At 47.1% G+C, this 21753-nt stretch overlaps 1 protein-coding gene across 7 annotated transcripts in view; it reads right to left on the bottom strand.

The window, feature by feature from the left end:
• The window catches only part of CACNB4 (calcium voltage-gated channel auxiliary subunit beta 4), a 78818-nt gene that overhangs the window by 23996 nt on the left and 33069 nt on the right, over positions 1 to 21753 (bottom strand). For 6 of the 7 annotated variants that reach the window (XR_015773071.1, XR_015773070.1, XM_088058702.1 and 3 more), the window contains 2 exons: positions 421 to 540; positions 46 to 168 (listed from right to left, as the gene is read on the bottom strand). Coding sequence is in view for 5 of the 7 variants with exons in the window: in XM_088058702.1 (XP_087914828.1) it covers positions 46 to 168; positions 421 to 540 (243 nt within the window). In the remaining 2 variants the exon portion in view is untranslated. Of the gene's footprint in view, positions 1 to 45; positions 169 to 420; positions 541 to 9932; positions 10043 to 21753 lie in introns of all 7 variants that reach the window. The other variant, XM_088058703.1, reaches the window with a different exon arrangement.

The raw sequence follows: 21753 nt of genomic DNA, 5'->3' as shown, positions 1-21753 counted from the left end.
CAAAGTCTTTGGCCTGTAAAAAGATTCCCTTCTCCTTGGTTTTACCTCTTTAATGTGGAGGAAGTCCTTGGCATCGAAGGAGATGGCAGTGCTTGGGACAGGAACATCTTCATCCAGAGCCCCACAGTAACTCACGTTGGTCTTGACAGCAAATGCCACTGGTTTGGACTACAAACAGAAAAAAAACACATCAAAAACACTGGGAACTTTTCATCCAAAAAAAAATTCAGCCCTAATAATTTCCCCCAGGCCAGCAGAGTTCAGCTCCCTGGAGAATATCCCCATTTAGAGGAGAATATTTACACTAAACTCCCCAAACATCTTCTCTGCAGATACTTTGACTCAGTATTTCAAAAGAAAGAGTGAATTTTACCAGCAGGCAGAAGGTAACTGGCACATGACTCAGGGAAGAGAACACACCTTGGCCCTCTCAAGCTGGATGGCTGCTTGCTGCTCCCTTTCCTGGCGGATTGCTTCCCTGTCCTCTTCCAAAGAGACATCAGAGTCTGAGGGTCTGCTCGTGTACGAATCTGCTGAGCCCTGAAAGGAAATCCAGGTCACTAAGAAAACACAGGTAAGGAACAGAAACCCCCTCCTCCAACACTTTTAAAATACTTATTTTCCTTTTTTTTTTTTTGTTTGAGTGAGTTTTCCAAAGACAAAAAATCTCCTTCACTTTCTTACTGACACAGTGAAATCCAGCTCAGCTGTGGGCACTGTCCAAAAGTCTTTATCAGTCATATCCTGTTTGACAGCCTCAGACTTGGGATTGTCAAGGGTTAGGTCACATCAAATATAATTAAGGAATTATAAAGCTTGGTTTGAATCATCCCTCCCCATGAATACACTCCATTGTGTAAGGGCGCTGTTCTCACTCACACAGAGCTTTGTTCTGGGCTTCCAGGGGGGAAAAAGTGGCAAAAATGACATTATTAAAGCTGCTCAATAGCTCCGTATCGATATGACACAAAACCAACACATTCAGGCAGCAGCAGCAGAGAGCAGCAGCCTGTCAGGAAGGAAAGGTGTTGCCACTGTTGGGATTTTTTGTCATTTTTTTGATATTTTCCATTATCTGGCAACCCCTGAAGAGCAGGGTGGTTCCTCTCTTTGTAGAGACCAGAGATGACTCCAGCATCCCACACACCTGATCTTTGTGTGTGGGGCCAGTGGAAAAACAGGGCTTTAACCTTGCAAAACAGGGAATGGTAAACATCAGGAGTAAATCCTGATCAATCTGTGGCTCTGTGTGTTCCAACAGAGCCACTCTACAGCATCATATCCTTATTATTATCCTTTTTCCTTACACAGATTTATATCCTGCAGCACAGGCACTGTCAGTATTCTTACTATCCATGGAAAGTCACATATTCTTAAATATTGCTGTGAATACATGGCCACTGCTGTGGATCCCCGTCCACTGCTGTGGATCCATGGCCATCCCTGTGGATCCATGGCCATCCCTGTGGATCCATGGCCATCCCTGTGGATCCATGGCCATCCCTGTGGATCCATGGCCATCCCTGTGGATCCTTGGCCATCCCTGTGGATCCATGGCCATCCCTGTGGATCCCTGTGAATCCACATCCATCAGAAGACTTCTGGCTAAGAACCACGGATGAGCCTGTGCTCTTTCCTTGTTCCATACTCAGATCAGATTTCCTCCAGGCCACAAATGGGATTTGCCAACAGGAGCTTCACCCCCAGCTGTGATTTTAAACACACCAGAAGATTCCTTCCAGGACATCCCACACTCAGGGAGAGCAGGGAAGGGCTGGGAAGACACAGGAGTTCAGGGTCCTGAGCTGGAACAAGTGGAGCATCCCCAGGCTGAACACTGGCATTAGGTGTTGGCAGCAGCTCAGCTTTTCCCAGCTGGGAAGCTGCACATCCTGCTCTTCCTTCTGCTTCCTTCAGGATGTAGCAGAGACCAGGGAACTCTGCAGCCACAGCGCCTGGCCAGGCCTCACACAGACACCTCTGATGGCCTGAGCGCCCTTTCCATGGGGAAATTCCTGCTGCTGTCCCCCCTGAGCTGCCCTGGCCCAGCCTGAGGCCGTTCCCTCTCCTCCTGTCCCTGTTCCCTGCCAGCAGAGCCCGACCCCCCCGGCTGTCCCCTCCTGCCAGGGAATTCCAGAGAGGGAAAAGATCCCTCGGGATCCTCCTTTGCTCCAGCCTGAGCCCCTTCCCAGCTCCCTCAGGAATTCTCCAGCCCTTTCCCAGCTCCCTCAGGAATTCTCCAGCCCCTTCCCAGCTCCCTCAGCAATTCTCCAGCCCCTTCCCAGCTCCCTCAGGAATTCTCCAGCCCCTTCCCAGCTCCCTCAGCAATTCTCCAGCCCCTCAGTGTCCCTCCTGTCCCAGAGCTATTCCCAGCACGGGAGCTGCCCCAGCAGTGCCAGCTCAGGGACCGGCTCAGCTCTTGCCCACTTGAGCACCCCTGGGCCACTGCTGGTTGTTTATTCATATATACATATTATTTTATGTAGCTCAGCGAGGGAACTGGACAGGAGCAGAGCCCATACTGGTTTTTACTGGTGTGTGTTTGAACAGTGACTTATTTACTGCTGTCAGAAGCAGCCTCAGGCAGAGCAGCTGACGCTGCCAGGCCACCCCCGGCTGCTCTGCCAGGCTGAGCAGTGCCTGTGTGCCAAGTGAGAGGGATTGGTACAATCACATCCGCATGATCCCGGCTCTCCCAAGTTGTTCCAAACAGAGAGTGGCTTATCTGGAAGATGCAGCCCCAGGACTGTGACTCACATGGTGCTGAGCTGCAGCATCACATTGAAAACCAGGCACCGTTCTGCAAATAGCAGCAAGAGGGGCAGAAAAGGAGCCAAACTTGTATTGAATTTTGGGTTCTGTTTGAAATGTTTGATTGAAGATCAGAATTATTGCCAGAAATATTGTGGGATATTGACAGAATATTGCCCAACAATCCAAAACAAACACTGCTGTCTGCTCAGCACCAAGTGCAGCGAGTTCTGCTCTGACAGCTCCTACTTGCTGAAACTGCAATAGGCAATGAGAGGGAAAAAAAAAAACCAAACAACCGTTTCCCATCTTTTTTTGTACACCAAGGGGTTCCTAAAGGAAGAATTTCTTAATGGAAATTGTGGTCAGACACTGGAAAGGGCTACCCAAGGAATGGTGGAGTCTCCATCCCCAGAGGTGTCCAGGGAAGGACTGGACGTGGCACTCAGTGCTCTGGGCTGGTGACAAGGGGAGGGTTTGGACACAGCCTGGACTCGATCTTGGAGGGCTTTTCCAACGTTGGTGATTCTGTGATTTTGTAAAAAGACCCTGTAACTGCTTTATTTTCACATTGCTTAGAGCAGCAGCTGGGTCACTTGGGGATATCACCTGTGCCCACAGTTTTACACATAATATTTGAGGACCAATTATCAATCCCACCCTTACCTGACCCAAATCCCATGACCCTCTGGGAGACAGAGGAACTTCGTCAAGTGGGGATTTAATGCGTTCAAGTGACACCAGATTTGGCAATTTGAAAGAAACAGGCTTTTCTAGATAATTACATTATTCAAGGCAATGAAAGACTCACTGCTTACTTCACAGCCTTTATACTTTGGGTTCCTGTGAATCCATTTTTTTGTGCAATTTATTAATTATTTTCTCCCTCTCTCATCAACTAACGTAATTCAGCTTAGCAAAAAAACATGGAGGTTTGAAACAATCCCAAAAACACCAGGGAGAAGGGTAAAGCAGAAAGAACAGTGGGTCTGTTTATTTTTATTCTCCTGCTCACTGACTGGTCTTACACGAGGCTGACGGACAGGGTGGAAATGGGAACATTTTAGGGAGGAAGAGGTGACATGAATCCTCTTCCTGGACACTACAACATCCAGCCTTTGTGTTCACTGAAGGAATAATCAACCTTTAGCTGTTACAGCTAAAAAAATAAAGACTTACTGAGCTTGCAAATCATTTTTCCCCAAGCGCCATAAATCCACAGCTCCGGATTGCTGTCCCTCCATCCCTAAGGAATGCTCTGTCACACTGCTCGTGCAATTAAAGCAGCGATCCATTAGCAGCTCCAATCAGCCAGATGACAGGCAGCCTCTCCTGAAAAGATTTAGGGTGCTGTGGGGTCTATCCCAACCTGGAGAGCCTTTGGGAAAACATCCCTGCTCACAAAGAGCTCCTGCCTTCTCCATGAGGCCAGCCTTACTGCAGGGGGATGCATTCCTGCATCCTGGGATGTGCAGGCACGCAGGGAGAGCTGTGCAGGGAGAGCTCTGTGCTCAGACACTCTCCTGTGCTCAGCTGGGAAATGAGAGATGTCAGTGCAGGAGCACAGAGCTCACTCTGCACCCACAGCGCTGGCAGGTCACACAGCGCTCCTCCAGGCAGCCAATTCTTGGGAATGCTGGAGATGGAATAACATCCGAGCTGGGGACAGCATGGAATGGAAAAAAAAACAGGGAAAAAAACCCCTCCTGTCCCACCCTCTTCCCCTGTGCTCCTCTTCTTCCCCAGCACCAATCCCACCTGGCACCTCCCAGCTTCCCCACAGGTCTTTGGACACTCAAGGCATTCTCATCCTGCAAGACACAGGAAGCCAAATTCCCAAAGATCCCAAAGATCCTGTCCTGATGCCGAACTCTGAGATTACCCAGCAGACCACACAGCTGAACCAGAGGTCACTTCAATGCTTTTAAATTGGCCAGGAGCTCAACTAAAATATTTTAGCAGACATGGAATCATGGAATCCCAGACTGGTTTGGGTTGAAGGGACTTCACAGCTAATCTCGTTCCAGGCCAAGACACCTTCCACAAGCCCAGGTTGCTCCAAGCCCTGTCCAAGCTGGCCTTGGGCACTTCCAGGGATCCAGAGGCAGCCACAGCTTTCCTGGGAAACGTGTGCCAGAGCCTCATCCCCTTCCTAGAAAACAATTTTTTCCAATATCCCATCCATCCCTGCCCTCTGGCACTGGGAGCCATTCCCTGGGTCCTGTCCCTCCATCCCTTGTCCCCAGTCCCTCTCCAGCTCTCCTGGAGCCCCTTCAGGCCCTGCAAAGAGCTCTGAGGTCCCTCCAGAGCCTTCTCTTCCTCAGGCTGAGCACGCCCAGCTCTCCCAGCCTTTTCACTGGCAGGAAGCTTCATCAGCCCATCCTCCCTTTCCCCCAAGGCAAATTCATCCCAAACTGGAGCCTCCACTCGAAAAAAGCCCAAGTGCCCTCAGCCCTCTGCAAGTTCCCAGGGGAATCGAGGCCACATCCCCCCCTGACGAGTTCCCAGAGACCTGACAGAGCTCCTGACACAGCACAAGGAGAACAAACAGGCACAGGGATGGCTGCAGGGCCATATGCTGCCATATGCCACCCATGTTCCAGAAATCACTTCAAAAACCCCACAAAACTCACAGGAGAGTTATTCCTTGGGGAAGCAGCTCACTCCAAGCCCCAACACAAAGATCTCCGCAGTCCAGGTGCACAAGAGCAGGTTTAACTCACAGGTTACTACTAGAATTATGTCATGGAGATGGGGGTCACAGAAAATAAGTATTAACTCATTTTTACATGAAAACAAGAACCAGAAGTTGAGGATTTAAGAAACACCCATGTTTTAAATACCAGTGGCCACCACAGTTGCTGCTCATCTCATCCCAGCACTCAGGGTGGGCAGCTAAATTTAATTACTGGGCAGGTGATGTAATTAATTAAAAAGCAAATACAAAACAGTGGGGATCTCTTCCTTTGGCGTGAAAACCTTGCTGTGCTGCAATGGAAACCGGGGCCAGGAAAATCTGTGTGTGCCCAGGAAAATACTGCAGAGTACTAGCCCAGACTGGAGGGAGAATTCCATGGGAGGAGCAGCAGGGAAAGCAAAGTTATTCCCATGTGGAAAGGGGTGGAGAGATCACACAGCCCCTGCTTTGCTTTAATATCCTCTGGAATTAGTAACATCCCCCTCGAATTACAACATCCATTCCAGCTCCTGCAATGTTAAAAATATGGAAATCCAGGAGGAAAAAGAGGTTCAGTGGGACTTCTGCACGAATTCCCATGTGGATGTGGCACTGGAAGTCCAACCAGGACAAGGTTCAGCTCCCAAGCAAATGATTTTCTTGCTGAATCTTCCCAACACACACGAGGCAGCTGCACAACCGCTTGGCATTGAGTTGTGATTTCAGAATCAAATGCTCAGCAATTATTTCCTTCTATATGTTTGGTAAATTTATTTAAAACAACTCATTAGGTGTCTCAGCAATTTGGAAATTACTAGGTAGTTAGAACATGTTTTTTCTTTGGGAATACTAATTGTTAGAAAATAGGGCAATTCTTCCAACATTTCCTGATCTCTTTTTTTTTCCCCCTGGATTTCAAATCTTGCAGTCTATCTCCTTTCTCCAGCTGCCTTCAGTTCAGCACAGATTGTGTTGCTACATTTAAGAAATGGAGTTTAAAAAAATACTGGTAATATATATCTCTATTTACTGCCAAAATACTCCCATCTCTTTTGGTAATGTTCAAATGAACATGCAAGGCACAAGGTTTTGCTTAGCTGGCATTGCAGGTACCCACAAAGCCTGAGGTAGTGGTTAGAGAATAGATGAGCTGCTCTGAACATTTCCTTTTTCACAGGTTAAAAATTCAGATCTTCCTCCACAAAATAACACCCAAAGCACACTTTTCCCACAGGCTCGGAGCCAAGGGGAAGGTGAGGATCACAGCCACAGGGATGGCTACAGGCTCAGGTGGTTTTCACCCAACAAAATGTTCAAAATTTGAACACACAAACCTTTCAAATTCCATATTTTTGTTCAGCCATAAAGCAGCAAAGATCTGCCTGAGAATGCTCTGATCTGTGCTTTGTTCCAAATGCAGGTTGTGAGACCTGGGACTGAATCAACACCTGAACACCTCAAGCCTGAATTTTGCTTCACTCTCTGCAGCTGGTCTCTCTTTTTCAGGAGAGCTATTCAGCAGTCCCAGGAGAGAAAAAAAAGGTGCTATTTTTCCATGATAAAAGGCACCAAACTAAAGCTGCAACGGCACAGAGACACTGCTTTATTTTTTCTAATTACTTCAGCTCTTGAAAGCACTGAATGATCTTCCCAAGGCTCTGGGGAAGCTGCTGCTGCTGGGTTTGATGAAACCTGATAATAAAAGTGCACCTGGTATCCGAAATGAGCTCTGCTGTGAGGAGGATGCTCTGTGTCTGTCCCACATAACATGCTGGGAAGTCAAGAATGTTCCATAAGTCTCCAGAAAAAAAAAAATAAATTACAAATACTGCCCCCAAACTAAACTTAATCATCCTCCCAACTACACAGGCATCTGTGGCTGCCATATGTGGTCTGCCACAGCATTCCCTCAGACATGCAGGCTTCAGCCAGGAAGTGCTGGAATAACGTGGTGTATTCCTAAACCACCCTCCAATCATCCTCCTGTGCTGCCTGCCATGGAGAGTTCCTGCTGACAGGGGTGGATCATTTCTTAAAAAATAAAAATAAAAATCACACCTCCATCTAGTTCCTTGTTACTGCAACAGGGATATTTAAGTTGGGATCTGCAAGGGGATGAGCTCCCATTTCTCCTCTTGCTTCGCTCTGTTCCAGTTTATCTCCATTTCCCTTTTGGTTTCATGCTTGCTTTGCTCTCCCTGGGGCTCTCCTGGCACCAGGTCACCTTTGGGAGCAGCAGGCTGACCTGTGCCAAGGGCCTGCTCATGTTCTGGCCTGGCACCGCTCTCAGACACCACAGAATCCCAAAATCCCAGCCTGGTTTGGGTTGGGAGGGACTTAAATCCCATCCAGTGCCACCCCTGGATGGGCAGGGACACCTCCCACTCTCCCAGGCTGGCCTTGGGCACTGCCAGGATCCAGGGACAGCCACAGCTGCTCTGGGAATTCCAGCCCAGCCAGGAATTCCTTCCCAATATCCCATCCATCCCCAAGCCATTCCCTGTGTCCTGTCCCTCCATCCCTCATCCCCAGTCCCTCTCCCTCACTTTTATGATCCCTGGAAGGACACAGAGAGGTGTCCCCAAATCCTTCTCCTCTCCAGGCTGAACAAAGGAAAAAAATTCAGTTTATTTTCCTGGGGGAGTGTTCAACAGCACCCATTCAATCATTAGCTGAAATGATTTTTCAACTTCCCAACAAATAAAACCAGTCCATCTCTTTCAAACACACTCAGGATACTTCAGTCCCCAAAGCAGGGATGTGCAGCACAAAAACCTTCAGGGTATTCTACGTGTGAGGAATGAAGTGGAATTTTCCTCACTGTTGAGAAGATCCTTGCCACCTGTCTGCTTTCACTGCATGCTCTTCCTAATTCCAACAGCTAATTTAAAGAATATACATCTTTTTTTAAGGATTTTGATGATTACAGTGTCCTGATTTTCTTCTAGAGTGGTGTCACCACTTCCCACACCATCAGGCTTTACACAACCAAAATAACCCTGAATATTTATTTTACTTTTTTTTTTTTTCCAACAGAAGTGCTTTAGAACGTCACAGAATCACAGAACCAGAAGACTCCCATCTTCAACAGAATTATAGGAAAATGACTTTGTTTAAAATGTTCACGCTGGGTAGTGAAAAGGAAGGAATTGTGACATGCTGGGAGGGCATTGTTGAAATGAATTTCACGCTGCTTAATTTAAGCCAAGCTTAATGGATGGAGTTTGGGCCTAGGCTGGGTATGTTGTGCTATGCTATGGTTTTATTTCCTTCCAAAAGCTTCCAAACCAAGAGGTTTAGAAGCTGCTTTAAACACTGATAAATCAGGCTTACAAACAGAGCATTTTATTTTATTTTACATTTTCTACTCTTTTTTTTGGTACTTTTTTTCCTTCTCTTTCCCAAGGAGCTGCCATGATCTCCAATTACTTTTCTTACAGCCAATCAAACCACCTGACCAAACCTCCAAGAAGCTCTTATGGATGGCTAGGAATATCTTAGGAGGAAAAGCCCTAATTTTCCCAGTGCTGTGCAGGCTGTAAATAGCAACTCCTTCCCCTGAGCCCTTGCAATCGAAAAACTCGACATGCTGAGAGCAAAATACAAGAGAAAAGACATTTTGCTGTCACCTGCTGAGGTAATATTTGAGCCACACTTTATGGTCCTTAATTGCTGTAATCAACCACGGAGCCCAAGGACTTTCTAGGACTTTGCTGCCCACTGGGAATTCACAGGGATAGGGCTGGGAATTCAGTGGGCTCAATTCCAGCAGCTCTGAGAGCACTCTGAGCTCACCTGCTCCACCAAAACTGGTTGGTTTTTGGCATAAAATGGGGGGAAATATCCCCCACTGACAATTTTATTGTTTCCATATCTGCTCCTACTCGGATATTGCTCCACACACTGAAAACAAAACACTGTTGGGAGAGGGACTTGTTGTTACCAGGTATTCCCAGGTGGTTTGTGAGAACCAACAAAACACAGGACAAACAATAACTGTTATTTTGGGAAATGAGAAGCAGGAACAAATAAATAGCCAAGATTTAAAAAAAAAAAATTTGGGGATGCCACTGGCAAAACAGTCTCTCTGTGTATTCCCTGTTGGGATAAATGGGAAGGTAGTAATGACAGGGAGAAATGCAAATGCAGGAGGAGGGAACAGCCAGAACTTTGTGCTGTATCTCAACTCCAGCCACCATAAATCTTTTTTTTCCCATGCTGTGAACATATTTTCCCAAATTCTTATGACTATCTGGTCATCAGGGCCCTCAAACCCAACCTGTTCTGGGATTTGATGATTGACAGTAATTTAGAGAGTTAAATATTAAAAATTCAAAGTTTTTTTTATTTTTGTTTTTTAATAACTGCCTCCAGTTTTATCTTAAAATGTATTATTGATGAAATATCTTAGGAGGAACAATAGTTTAGTACTCGTTCTTGCCAGTGACCAGCAAGCATTCTAATCAAGAGAAAAAAATCCTTTAGGAATCACTTTCTTACTCACAACCCCTTCGATCTGGCACAAGCAATAACTGAGAAAGACCCTGATGGTCTCATTCTGTGCAAAAAACTCCTTCTCCATCCAAGTTCTCACATGCACCAGTAAACACAAATCTGCAGGAGCAAACAGGACAACTTTAAACACTTGGGTATTGTTTTTTTGCTGAAAGAAGGTAAAAAAAAAAAAAAAAAAGCCTTGTCAGAAGTGGAATCCGTCAATCTGGACAGGATTTAAAACCTTTAAAAAAGCTTTGCCCTTATTTTGGGATACTGTAGCAGAGCTCCAAAAGAAAATGTCAAAGGTTCTGCTGTTGGCCTATAAATCTGCACTGAAATGCAATCAAAAAGGCAGGGAATGGTCAAAGGAACAGAAAAGCATCCAGCAGGAGGAAGGAAACATTCCAAGATGAGCAGCCAGAGCACAAAAGTCCCAAGTAAGGAACTCATCCCAAAATTGGAGGGTGGTGGCTGATGTCACCCCGAGTGAGTTCCCCTGGCCAGGGAAGTGTCTCACTGACATCGGATGCAAAGCCATTTCCAGAGGAAGAGAAGGATGAGGGGAAGGATGTCAATCCAAAACATGCCTGAACTTCAGCAAGTTCACAAATTCCCTTTCTGCCCTGGGTTGAACAAAGCAAAGCCCCCAGCATCAAACTGCTGCTGGTGGCCAGAGCCCTCCCCTTGCACTGCAGCTGCTGGAGCGGAGATTTCCAGCAGGACGATGTGACACTGATCCAGGCCCAGCAGGGATTGAGGATGGACACAGGCCGTGTGTCAGTGCATCCCTGGCACTCCAAGCAGGAGACACACGGCCAGGAGAGCTCCGTGCTCCAGGATAATTCCGTGCAAGAGCTGCTGGCAGGAAGGAAAGGCTTCTGCTAAACTCCCATTTTTCTGGTGCGTTTTAGCGTGAACTGTTTGTTATTTCCTCCTTGCCGTGCGTTTCCCGTGCCAGGAGCTCTGTCCCTGGGAGCCGGAGTGTTGATGGCTCCTGCGGGATCGGGGCTGTGTTCATCTGTGCACATCCCACTTCCCACAGCACAGACCTGCAGGATGATCCAATTCCTAGGCTGCTGTCCCTGCTCCTGCTCTGGAGCTCCTCCAGCTCCGTGTGCTGCCCTGCCAGAGCAGCTCCCCGCCGTGCCCGGCATCCCCATCCCTGTGCAGCACCTCCAGCAGCACCTTCCGTGTGTGATCATCCCCCTGAGCCAGGGCTCCCACCAAGGGATGAGCCTCCCAAACCTTCCTGAGACAGGGCAAGGGATGGTGTTCCTGCCCTGATCTTCCATGGACACAAGGACAAGGTGAGGTTTGGGCACCCAGACTCACTTTCCATCCCCAAAGGAGGATTTTTCCCCAGCCCCACCAATGGCACACAGCAGAGGGAAAGTCCAAAATCCTGATTTCCTTGGAGGCACAGCTCATGTACCTCCTCTCCAGGAGGACCGCCCAGAGAAGCCGTGGCTGCCCCATCCCCGGCAGCCTGCAAGGTTCTGTAGAGCTTGGAGTGGAAGGTGACCCTGCCCATGGCACGGGGTGGAAGGAGAAGAGCTCTGAGGTCCCTTCCAAGCCAGGCTGTTCTATGATTCCTGCATTCCTGTACATCTTTTCCAGCAGGGAAGAGCAGAGTGAGCACAGAGCATCACAGGCACATCCGGGATGGGAGCTGGCTCCAGTTGACATTTGTGTCTGCATCTCTCTCGAGCTGCCCTGACACATCCCCTTCCCCACCTGTGTGCCAGGCACACTGCTGACATCCCCAAACTAGTTAAGGGACATCAGTAAATGAGAGGAAAAACGTGCTGAGCCTCGGGGAGGAGGGGCTGCTCCTCCTCCCCAGCAGTGCTGTCCGTTCAGCCTGGCCAGCTCCCCGGGATGTGCCGGCAGGAAAACCGGAGAGGAGCAGGATGAAACTCATTCCTCCCCTCTGGAAGCACCATTACAATTCCAGGCACAGAGGGACTCTCGAAGAGAAAGGAGCGGAAAAAAACGAACGCAAATCCCTCCCAGAGAGCCTCAGCTCTCCAGAGATTGCAGCAGGACCCGCTGCAGCAGCCACATGGGAGAACACTTTGCTCACTGCCTTCCTGAAATGCTGTGATGGGGGAGAGCTGCTTCAGCTCCCAGCTGCTGGAAGTGGCTTTTTCCCCTTTTTTTTTTATATTTTTGCAACTAATGCAGCAACTGCACTTGGGTGAAAAGGCAAAGGGAGGAATTATTTAACAGCTGAAAGGAACGTGCAGCCATCAGGACTTTTGGGCTGCACTTTAATGAAATACATCAGTGCAGCTCCTCTGAAACCTACATTTCATTTCAGATTTAAAGGAACGTGTGCGTCTGGTTTTAGACTGGTTTGAAAATGTTCAGCAAAACCAGCCTGTAAAAGCTGTGATGCCTTTGGAGATCTCTTCACCGATCAGCTCTCAGCAAAACAACACTGCAGTGTTTGTATTTATTTGTGCTGTTGTGGTTGTTACTCTGAGGATACAACTGGGATTTCTTTACCTGTATGAGATCAGACCATCCAGAAGAAAGGCAGACAAGCTTTATGAATAATTACATGTTGTTATGGAATGTAAAATGTTCGATTCTGATACCAAAGAGATCTCATACATCTTTTATAAATTAAATTCTTGCTTGTGAAGGAAGACACAAAATATCTGTGCAAAGTTACGTCCCTTTGAAGGCATCTTCCCCCTCAGCAGGTACCCCCTGCACGCAGAGAACCTGAAAAAGAAATCACAGGAAGCTTCCTCCTGCAGACAACACAGAGGCTGTGGAACCTGATGGGTTTGTCTGTTATATCTGAGCACTGCTGAGAGGAATTGTGGCTGTGCTATGTCTGCAAGTGTCCAGGGCCAGCTTGGACACGGCTCTGGAACACTGGGAGATGTCCCTGCCCATGGAACTGGATGGGATTTAAGGTCCCTTTCAACCCAAACCAATCTGGGATTCCAAGGAAGGCAACAAAAAGGAAAGATTCCTATGTGAAATATTCAGTACAGGGTAGTGAAGCTAAACATCTAACAAGGTGTTTAAATGTTCTAACAGACAAAACACCTTCAGCTTCAGCACTAAAAGGACATCCAATGGCAAGTTTGAAGGCCTAAGGCCTCCAAACAACTTCTACATATCCAGCACCAGTGCCTGAATTCTCAATGTGTAATGGGAAATATTCCAGCTCTGACTCCTCTCCTCCCAGCCTCCCACTCACGCTGGATGTTTACATTGATCTATTAAAGGGAAATATCACTTAATGCATTCCTGAAATGAATCCACTCCAGGCAGAACACAGGAGCTACTCAGCAATGTACTCCTGCACTTCCTACCACTCTGCTCCTTGGGGCAGCGAGTGAAAATCAACAGACAGCTGTAATTAGCATGGAAAAATGGAGGGAGGCAAAGTGTAACTCATTTGTCTGTTTTTCCATCTGTCAATACCCCGTCCATTCTCCAATAGGAGATCGATAACAAGTGCAGAGCTCCAGCATTCCTGGTTTCAATTCCAGCATTCCTGGTTTCAATTCCAGCATTCCTGGATGCAAAAGCATCTTGAGAACATTTTAACCACAACAAGCACCACGGTGGGGATCTACTTCTCTTACTTGTCAGAAACTTTGGAAATAAATACACTTTGAAGTAGTTTTGCCCACTCTTCTTGTCCCAACAGAGGCTTCAGCGGCACGTTTCACTTCAAGTAATGTTGGTTACAGAACATGAGCTGGCAGCTTGGTTGTGTCCCACACTGGAGAAACATTCCCTGAATCCAGCTGGAGCCTCGTGGGCAGGTGAGAACAGCCACAGCCTGCAGAATCCTTCGCCAGCGTGGTGTCCCTTGGACACGGATTTCTGTGGGATCTGTCACCCCTGGAGCGTGGCAGCTTTGTTCCTGAGCTTTATCACACAGTTCAGGATGGAGCCCTGGGTGCCAGGAGCTGCTGTGAGGCCAAGCTGCCACTGGATTTTTTTTCCTTGGCGAGATTTTCCAGTTATTTGGCATAATATTGAAACATCCCTGCTTCAAGTGTGATGCTGGGGCTTGTTTTGTCAGGACCTGATGAGCTCACCACTAATTGTCCTGGAACATAAAATTTTATCACGGTATCTCATGACCTATATATCACAGATTAACTGCTGATTTGTCAGAACACATCATTTTCCCAAGCAAGAGAGAGATTATTCAGGGAATCCACCAACCACAGTGGGAACTGGGGTTAAAATATTGCCAAGAAATTGTGCATGGAAAGGAAACTTTTATAAAGCAGCAGCACAGGGGAGTAACCATTAGAGACATGATTTTATTCTTTTTCTGAGAGATTACTGAAATAAAGTTTGAACTGTTAGGCATGGGGTATTCAGGTTATACCTGGCTCTGTGAACAGGAAAAGGGACAGGGAGGATCCTTGGTCACCCCACCCTGGAGCCTGTCCCATGAGGGCTGAGGGTTTGTTTCTGGCCATAAAAGACATTGCTACTAAAAACTAAATCCTCCAGCCTCCTCCACACTGAGAGCACCCAGCACAGCACCTACAGCAACACTTTTCCCAGGGAAACAGGACATTTCTGCCAATGCAAATTCTGCAATTTAATCTCTCAGTGCCATCACTGACTGTGATGCCACTCTACCAAGGGCACACAGCCCCTGGGAGTTAGCAGAAAGCACAAATGAGCTGAGCAGAGTCCATTTGGAGGGAAATGTCCCAGCACAGGGAAAAACCAAGGGAGGGCTCACAGGGAAAATGTATTTGGTATAAGCAGAATTCTCTCAGAATAGAAAGGCTTGTGAAGTTTTATATGAAGCGTTAGGAGCTCGTTCAAACACACACTTCACCACTCCAGTACTCAGCACGATGATAGGGAGTGGTTTTTCCTCATCATTTCTCCCTTGTTGCTGTAATAAATCAAATCCCTGCCAGGCTGCATTTCCCAGGCTGGTGAAGCAGCACAACCGAAGAGCTCCATTCCTGCAACTTACGGAGCCTTTGTCCTATGTGACTTTTTAGGGAAAGAAAACCCAAACCAACTAAATCAGAAAAGCAGCCCCTTGTCCTCCTGTCCCGGGGTTTTCTTCCTCTCCCCTGCCCTTGTGAAAATCAAAATCCTCCTGAAGAGCAGAGCAGAGCCTGTAGCCACCACTGCCCTTTCGAAGTCTTTTCCTCAGGACACTTCAAAGCCCTTCTGACAATTCTTTAGGGAGAACCAGAAAAAGCAGATTTACACCCTGTGTTGTGCATTCACAAAGTCAGGCACCCCTGGCGTCCTCCAACTCTCCGTGCTGGTGGAAAAGCTTGGCTGGCTCTGGACACTGGAATATCCTCCAAATCAAAAATCCAGTTTATTTGATGCTCACTGTGCTCCACATATTGCACCTGAATGGGTATTTATGCTGAGGTATGGAAAGAAGGAAAGGACATGGCAAAAGAAGATGCTGTAGAACTGAAACCAGTTCACTGCTGGCATGAAAACCAGTGCCAAAGCACTGTGGAAAAATACAAACCAGGAGCTGAGGAGAGGCTGCAAGCAAATCCTGACACCACCTGCGATGCCTACGGAACTCAGCACTCCTCCAGCTAAGTGACATTTTGGAATTAATTACTGGATTCCAAATGACCATGAGCAGTTGTCCTGTTTGTAAAGCAATCTGCATTTGGGTAAAGTGCTGATTTGGAAAATCAGGCTCTCCTATCTCTATATAAAAGCATGCTCCAAGGGAAAACATCCAACATCTCAGAGTCTCCCAAGCAAAGAATGTTTTTGGGAGATAGGAAAGCAAGCCATGGCATCAACAAATCCTAGGTTAAGCTTGTCCCCTTGTTATTTATTATTTCTATGATGTGCTCCTTCAGCACTGAGAGCCATGCTCCTCCCTCCCATGCCCTTGAGCCCAGGGAGAGCTGCTTCCACTTCCCAGCAGCAGCATTTCCTTAAGCCCTGGGCAATTTGGAGAGCAATCTGCAATCCAGGAGCAGCACAGTGCTGAGAGGGCCCTGTGGTTTTGGCTGCACTCCACAGCCAGCCAGGAGTTGAGCAGAAGGAATCCAAAAGCAGGATAAAGCCACAGTCAATCCCACACCTTTAGTGCTCCAGGTGAACTCAGAGTTTTAGCAACCACACCCTGGCCCATTGGCTGAGCTCTGACCTGCAGCTGGAACTGAAAACTGAAAACACAAAATTAAAATTATCTATTTCTGTTACCTGTTCCTCATTATTATGTTTCTCGTTTAGATGACTCAAAGCTTTTCTCTCTTTTTTTTTTTTTCCTTTTCCATTTCAATGTGTTTCTGGTATAAAAAAAGCACCTCTATGGAAACAGCAAGCAGCAATTTATAAAAGTGACTTATGATTCCCACTGAGTGTTTTATTTGACTACTATACTATCAAATCACAATGTGGCATTTAACAAACAGAAGATCTGAGTCAGACAGAAAACCATCCTCACAAGGGCACAAAACAAGGCAAGCATAGCTAATGGTGTAGTAGTAGAACTCTGGATATTTTAGGAGGAAAACCTAAGTAAAACCATCCCAGCAAATCCCCAAATAAACCACCTTCCAACCCCCCCAGGCAGCCCTTTCCACACAAGATAAATATTGGGCAGCTGATGATTCATTAGTCAAGGCAGTCTATTAAGGGCTAATAGAAATGAAAACAGATTTGAAACTGTCAAAAACACACAAAAGCTTTGACCATGTAAAAGCCAAATTTCAATGAGAATTCAGGAGACATGATGGGCAGAGGATAATCTCTTTTTGTCAGAAAATATTGATTATTGTCCCAATTAAGGCAGGGTTTAGCACACATTTGAGACTAAAAATCCTACATAAACAAGCAGCACGTAAGGAGGTGGTGAGGCAAAAGATCCTGCATGCCTAGGTCCTGACATCACTCAGCCTTTTTGGATTAAACAATTAGAAACTAATTGAAACGGGCAAATTAAGAACAGTTAAGCTCAAAGAGAAGCTGGGTGTCTCCAGCAAACCACTGCAAACATTTCTCCCAGTTCACATTGCCATCCATGGTAAAAATCCTTCCCTGGGAGGGTGCCCAGAGAAGCTGTGGCTGCTGCATCTCTGGAAATGTTCAAATCCAGGCTGGACAGGGCTCGGATACAGGATACAACCTGGGATACAGGAAAGTGTCCCTGCCTGCAAAATCCATCAAGACACATAAAAACAGCATCAGATCTCGACTACCAACCCTCAGCTCGACAATCTCAGAGGTGCCCTGTGCACATGATACACCCAATAACCCCTGAAACCTTTCTAGCCAACCCCACTGCAAGTCCCAGGCTTTATTTAGCAGCTGGATAAAGCTTCTGCTTGGTCTCAGCTGCCTGTTGTACAAAGATGTTCTACAGAACGAGCTGGGTGTTGCAAAACCCAGCACACCATCACTGAAGAGACAGCATGAAAATCCCTCCTAAATACACATTTTGATTGTTACTCAACCCACAACAACTGAGACATACAGAGCAAGCAAAGCCCACCTTTCCTCCCCCTTCAGCCATCAGAGAGGCACCAGACACAAATCCAACCAATATTTGGATATGACCTTCCCTACCAAGGTTTGTTTTTCTCTAATCACTTCTCCTGCTTGGGCAGCACAGGGAGATCTTCTTGTCTCAGGTGCCATGAGAAAAGTGAACGCTGGAGCAGAAGGAATGACAGGTTTGAGGAATAATGTCACTGAAAAAGCAGGGGAGTACAGTGTCCTCAAAACACCATGCTGACCATTCACATGGTGAATGGAATGTGTTTTCCCATCATTCCCATGACCTTTTCCTAAGAATTCTCAGCAATGCTCTCAAAGAATTGTGTGGGGTAACTTGGAGACAAACCCTAGAATAAGGCAGCACCACACACAGCCCTGCTCATGGCCTTTTTTATGGCAAACTGGGACCAGCAATTACCAGGGTTGATCTCACTGGTTCTTAGTCCCTATAAACACCAAAGGACCTTCAGAATCTAAAATACCATTGTGGGCACGAATCCCAACACAAGAGTTTGTCTAACTCTTGGTGACAAAGTCTGAACTTGCACATCACCCTGGCTTACACAGCAGTACAGCAAAGTCCTGCTTCCCTGAAGAACTGGTGCCAGCTGTAGGAGGGAGGCTGTGGATGCAGGAATGGGAACTGCCAAGGGATGCCAGGCAGGGTTAGAGATGGGTCAAAGAGCTAAATAGAGGTCTAGGAAAGAAGGTGCATCTATGGCTCAGGAGAGGAGGATATGCTGGGGAAAGAGAAAATAAGTAAAAGCATTTACTAAAAAAAAAATCTACAACAGGGATACACAGAGCAAGCAAAGCCACCTTTCCATCTCCTTTAGGGGTCAGAGGCACCACATGGAAATCCAATCGATACCTCAGGAAGAACTTCCCTACCAAAATCCCAGGTGGAAAATAAAGGCATGAGAGGAACGGAGCCAGTGCCAGCCCCGTGCCTTTTTAAATAGCTGGGACAGGAGGAGGCACAGCTGCCCTGCCTGGGAGGCACTGGATGACCAAGGGAAAAGGCATGGGGCTGGCACCAGCTCCTGGGGCCAGCACTGGGTCCCAGGGCAGGCACCGGATCCCAGGGCAGGCACCGGATCCCAGGGCTGGCACTTCCCAGCCTTCCCAGCACTTCCTGGCCCTGCCCATGCCAGCCCATTGCTGACCCCTTGCCCAGCCCCACACTGACCCCTTGCCCAGCCCCACACTGACCCCTTGCCCAGCCCCACACTCACCCCAGCCCCTCACTGACCCCTTGCCCAGCCCCACACTGACCCCACTCCAGCCCCCCCCTGCTAACTCCCTGCCTGATGCAGAGCTGAGCTGAACTTCCCTATCCCAGCCCTTTCCAGATAAGCCACTGAAGCATCCCAGATAAAGCTTCTCACGTGCTGACAGCCATTGAACTGGCACCCTGAGAGGTGAGGAAAGGTGTTTCACATGCTCAGGTGTTGTTCCAAAGGGATAAAAATAAGCAAACAACCTAAAAGGGGCTGTTCTGGCACTTCTGCGGGTGCAAAACACTGACCTGAGGCAGATTTTATTCCTGGGGCTGGGATGGACTCTGTATCACAGGGTATTTGTTGTTAACTCCTGTAGATCATTTTTTAATGAAATGTTGCCTTAATGGAAACATAATTTTATGGAAGAAAAAAGTGATTTCTTATGGGAAGGCTTCACTGAAGTTTGTTTCTGAAAAAGGTGGAGTCTCTCCCAAAATCAAAGAGAAACTCTGGACTGGCCTATGGAGCAGCATCCCAACCTCTCCCCAGCACAGACACACAACGAGTTCCCAACTGTGAAAGGTGAAAAAATATTAATTTATTATTTGCTTACCCAGAGGATCTCACTGCCTTAAGCCCTGTGCTAATGGGCTTTTATATCCTCTTGTGATCAAGAATGTGAAATACTTCCCTACAAGGGAAACAAGCTTTAATTCCCAAAAGGATTTAAGTTTAGAACTACACAAAGAATTAATAAAAATATCACAAGGCAGGACAATAAGCAAGGCAAAAATCTTCATCTCCCTAGGGTGATGCACTCTCCATCTTTCTGTGCTCCTGACAAGCACACTTGTCCCTGCAGAACTTGCTCACTTCCATATCCCTGCTCCTCTTTTCCCAAACGTGGAAATGACTTTATAGCTACAATCACAAGGAGTTTTTCTCGCCATCAGCATTGTAATTTTCCTCCTCCAAAAAGCCTCACACCAGCTACTGCATCATCTACTTCACGTTAATCATCACAGCTGGTAATGGACTATAATACCATGCACACACTCATTTCTTTATAGATCCATCAATAAAAATGGTATATTTGCATGTTTTATATATATGTACACACACAAACACATTATCATAAGAGCTGCTGTTTACAAAATTCATGGAAATACCTGTTCACTGTTCAAAAATACATTTGTTGACAGTTTTAACAGGAAAATTTCACCTGCACACTTCTCCTGGTGCTCTCTGAGCAGTGAATCAGGAGAAATTAGCTATAAATTTTACAGTACCTTTCCAAGAGTGAGCATGTTTACTGGGGATAAGTGCCACTCACTGCCTGCTCACTTCTGCCTTTAATGCAAATTCAAGCTGCATTCTGCACACGTGCCTGGATGGGTTTTATGAGGGCAAATGCCCACTTTAGGCAGACGTTGCCGTGCTAGTGACTCATGTGGCTGTGGTTTATTCCCTGCTGGAAGCGCTGCAATTAGCACCAGCCCTCCCTCCCAGCTCCCATCCAAGCCCAGGGCTGCTCCAGCTCTCGGATGAACCTTCCAGGTCCTAACCCAGAACAATGCAGAGGCCCTGCTTTCATCTCTGCACGCTCGCTGTCATTTGCTCTTCACCGCAGGGAACCAGAATTCCACCACTATTCTGGTTTTCAATTCTCTCCCTTGCTGCTCTCTCTGGCCAGAAAGTGGCACTCGTGACCCATCCCCACTACCTGTTTGCCAGGATATTGTCTCAGCAGGCATCCCCAATCCCTGAGCTGGGAGCTAAAAGAATAAGGTTTAATGTTTTAAGTAAGTGGTTCAGGAGCATAAAGCAAACAGACACCTGGGGAATTTTAACTGCTTTGTGCCTGAGCCTTTGGGGTTTATGGCCTCCAGTTTTTCCATACAACTGGGAGATCCAAATTGCTTTTAGGATTTGGGGTGTTTTTATTAAGGAGAGGGAGGTTCTCACCTATTCCTGTGATTCTGGAAATCAGGTTTATCAAAAGCATTCTCAATTAGAGAGAGGCTGTAAAATTTAAAAAGCTGTAAAATTGCATTATCATAAACTGCTTAAGGGAGTATTAAGGAATCTGGAAATTACTTCTTCATCCCAGTCCTTCCAAGTGGACATCTAAAGACCAAGTTCCTCTCAACTATAAACACAATTCTTCCAGCATAAATCCTAACCCAGATGTTTGTGCAACAGGTGCCATTAAAGCTGCTTTTCCCAAATAACGTTTTTGAGATCACCAGGGTCTACTGAAATATGAACTAAACCACAAGAAATTCCAGCTCAATATGAGAAAGAACTTCTTTCCATGGAGGGTGGCCAAGCACTGAACTCTGTCCAGGGAGGGTGTGGGGTCTCCCTCTCCTGAGATATTCCAGACCCACCTGGATGCATTCCTCTGTCACCCCCTCCAGGTGACCCTGCCCTGGCAGGGGGTTGTGCTGGGTGATCTCCAGAGGCCCCTTCCAATTCCCTGAGATCCTGGGAATGCACGGAGCTGAGCATCTGGGAAGCACCTTTAAATGCATCACACATTTACCTGCATTCTCTGATGAACTTTTATAAGCAACGCGTTTCTTCTACGCCAACCATTACCCAGCAACTCGGTTTTCTCAGCCCTAATACTGCGCTTTTAAATTGTCTTCTTAAGAGCACAGTCTTTGCTGAAAGACATTAAACCAGCACAAGACAAACTCGGGAGGGAGAACAGCTCCCAAGGACTCACGCTTCGCCTGGTTTACAGAAACATCCAGTTGGATCCCAAAACACATCCCTAGAGGAACCAACACACTCATCTGCACTTGGCCTGGCAGCTTGTGAGCAGCAGCAGCGAGAGGGAGCCCAAAGGAAGAGTTAACACACACATATCAAAAGGGCAGGAGTTTCTAAATTGACCCAAAGCTTTTCCTCATCCCTGGCAGTGTCCAAGGCCAGGCTGGACAGAGCTTGGAGATGCCTGGGATAGTGGAAGGTCTCCTTGCCCGTGAGATGAGCTTTAAACCCTTCCAACCCAAACCAAAGCTTCTAAGCAGCACAGTTTTGAAATAATTCAAATACCCAGTTCGGAAGGATTCCAATACACAGCATTTCCTCTCAACATGGTGC

Source organism: Pseudopodoces humilis, chromosome 8, assembly GCF_049639895.1.
Source record: "Pseudopodoces humilis isolate 2021_Gansu_Grassland_sample_001 chromosome 8, ASM4963989v1, whole genome shotgun sequence".
Taxonomy (NCBI): Eukaryota; Metazoa; Chordata; class Aves; order Passeriformes; family Paridae; genus Pseudopodoces; species Pseudopodoces humilis.
The sequence above is the reverse complement of the archived record's forward strand: the minus strand, read 5'-3'. Positions and strand labels throughout refer to the sequence as shown.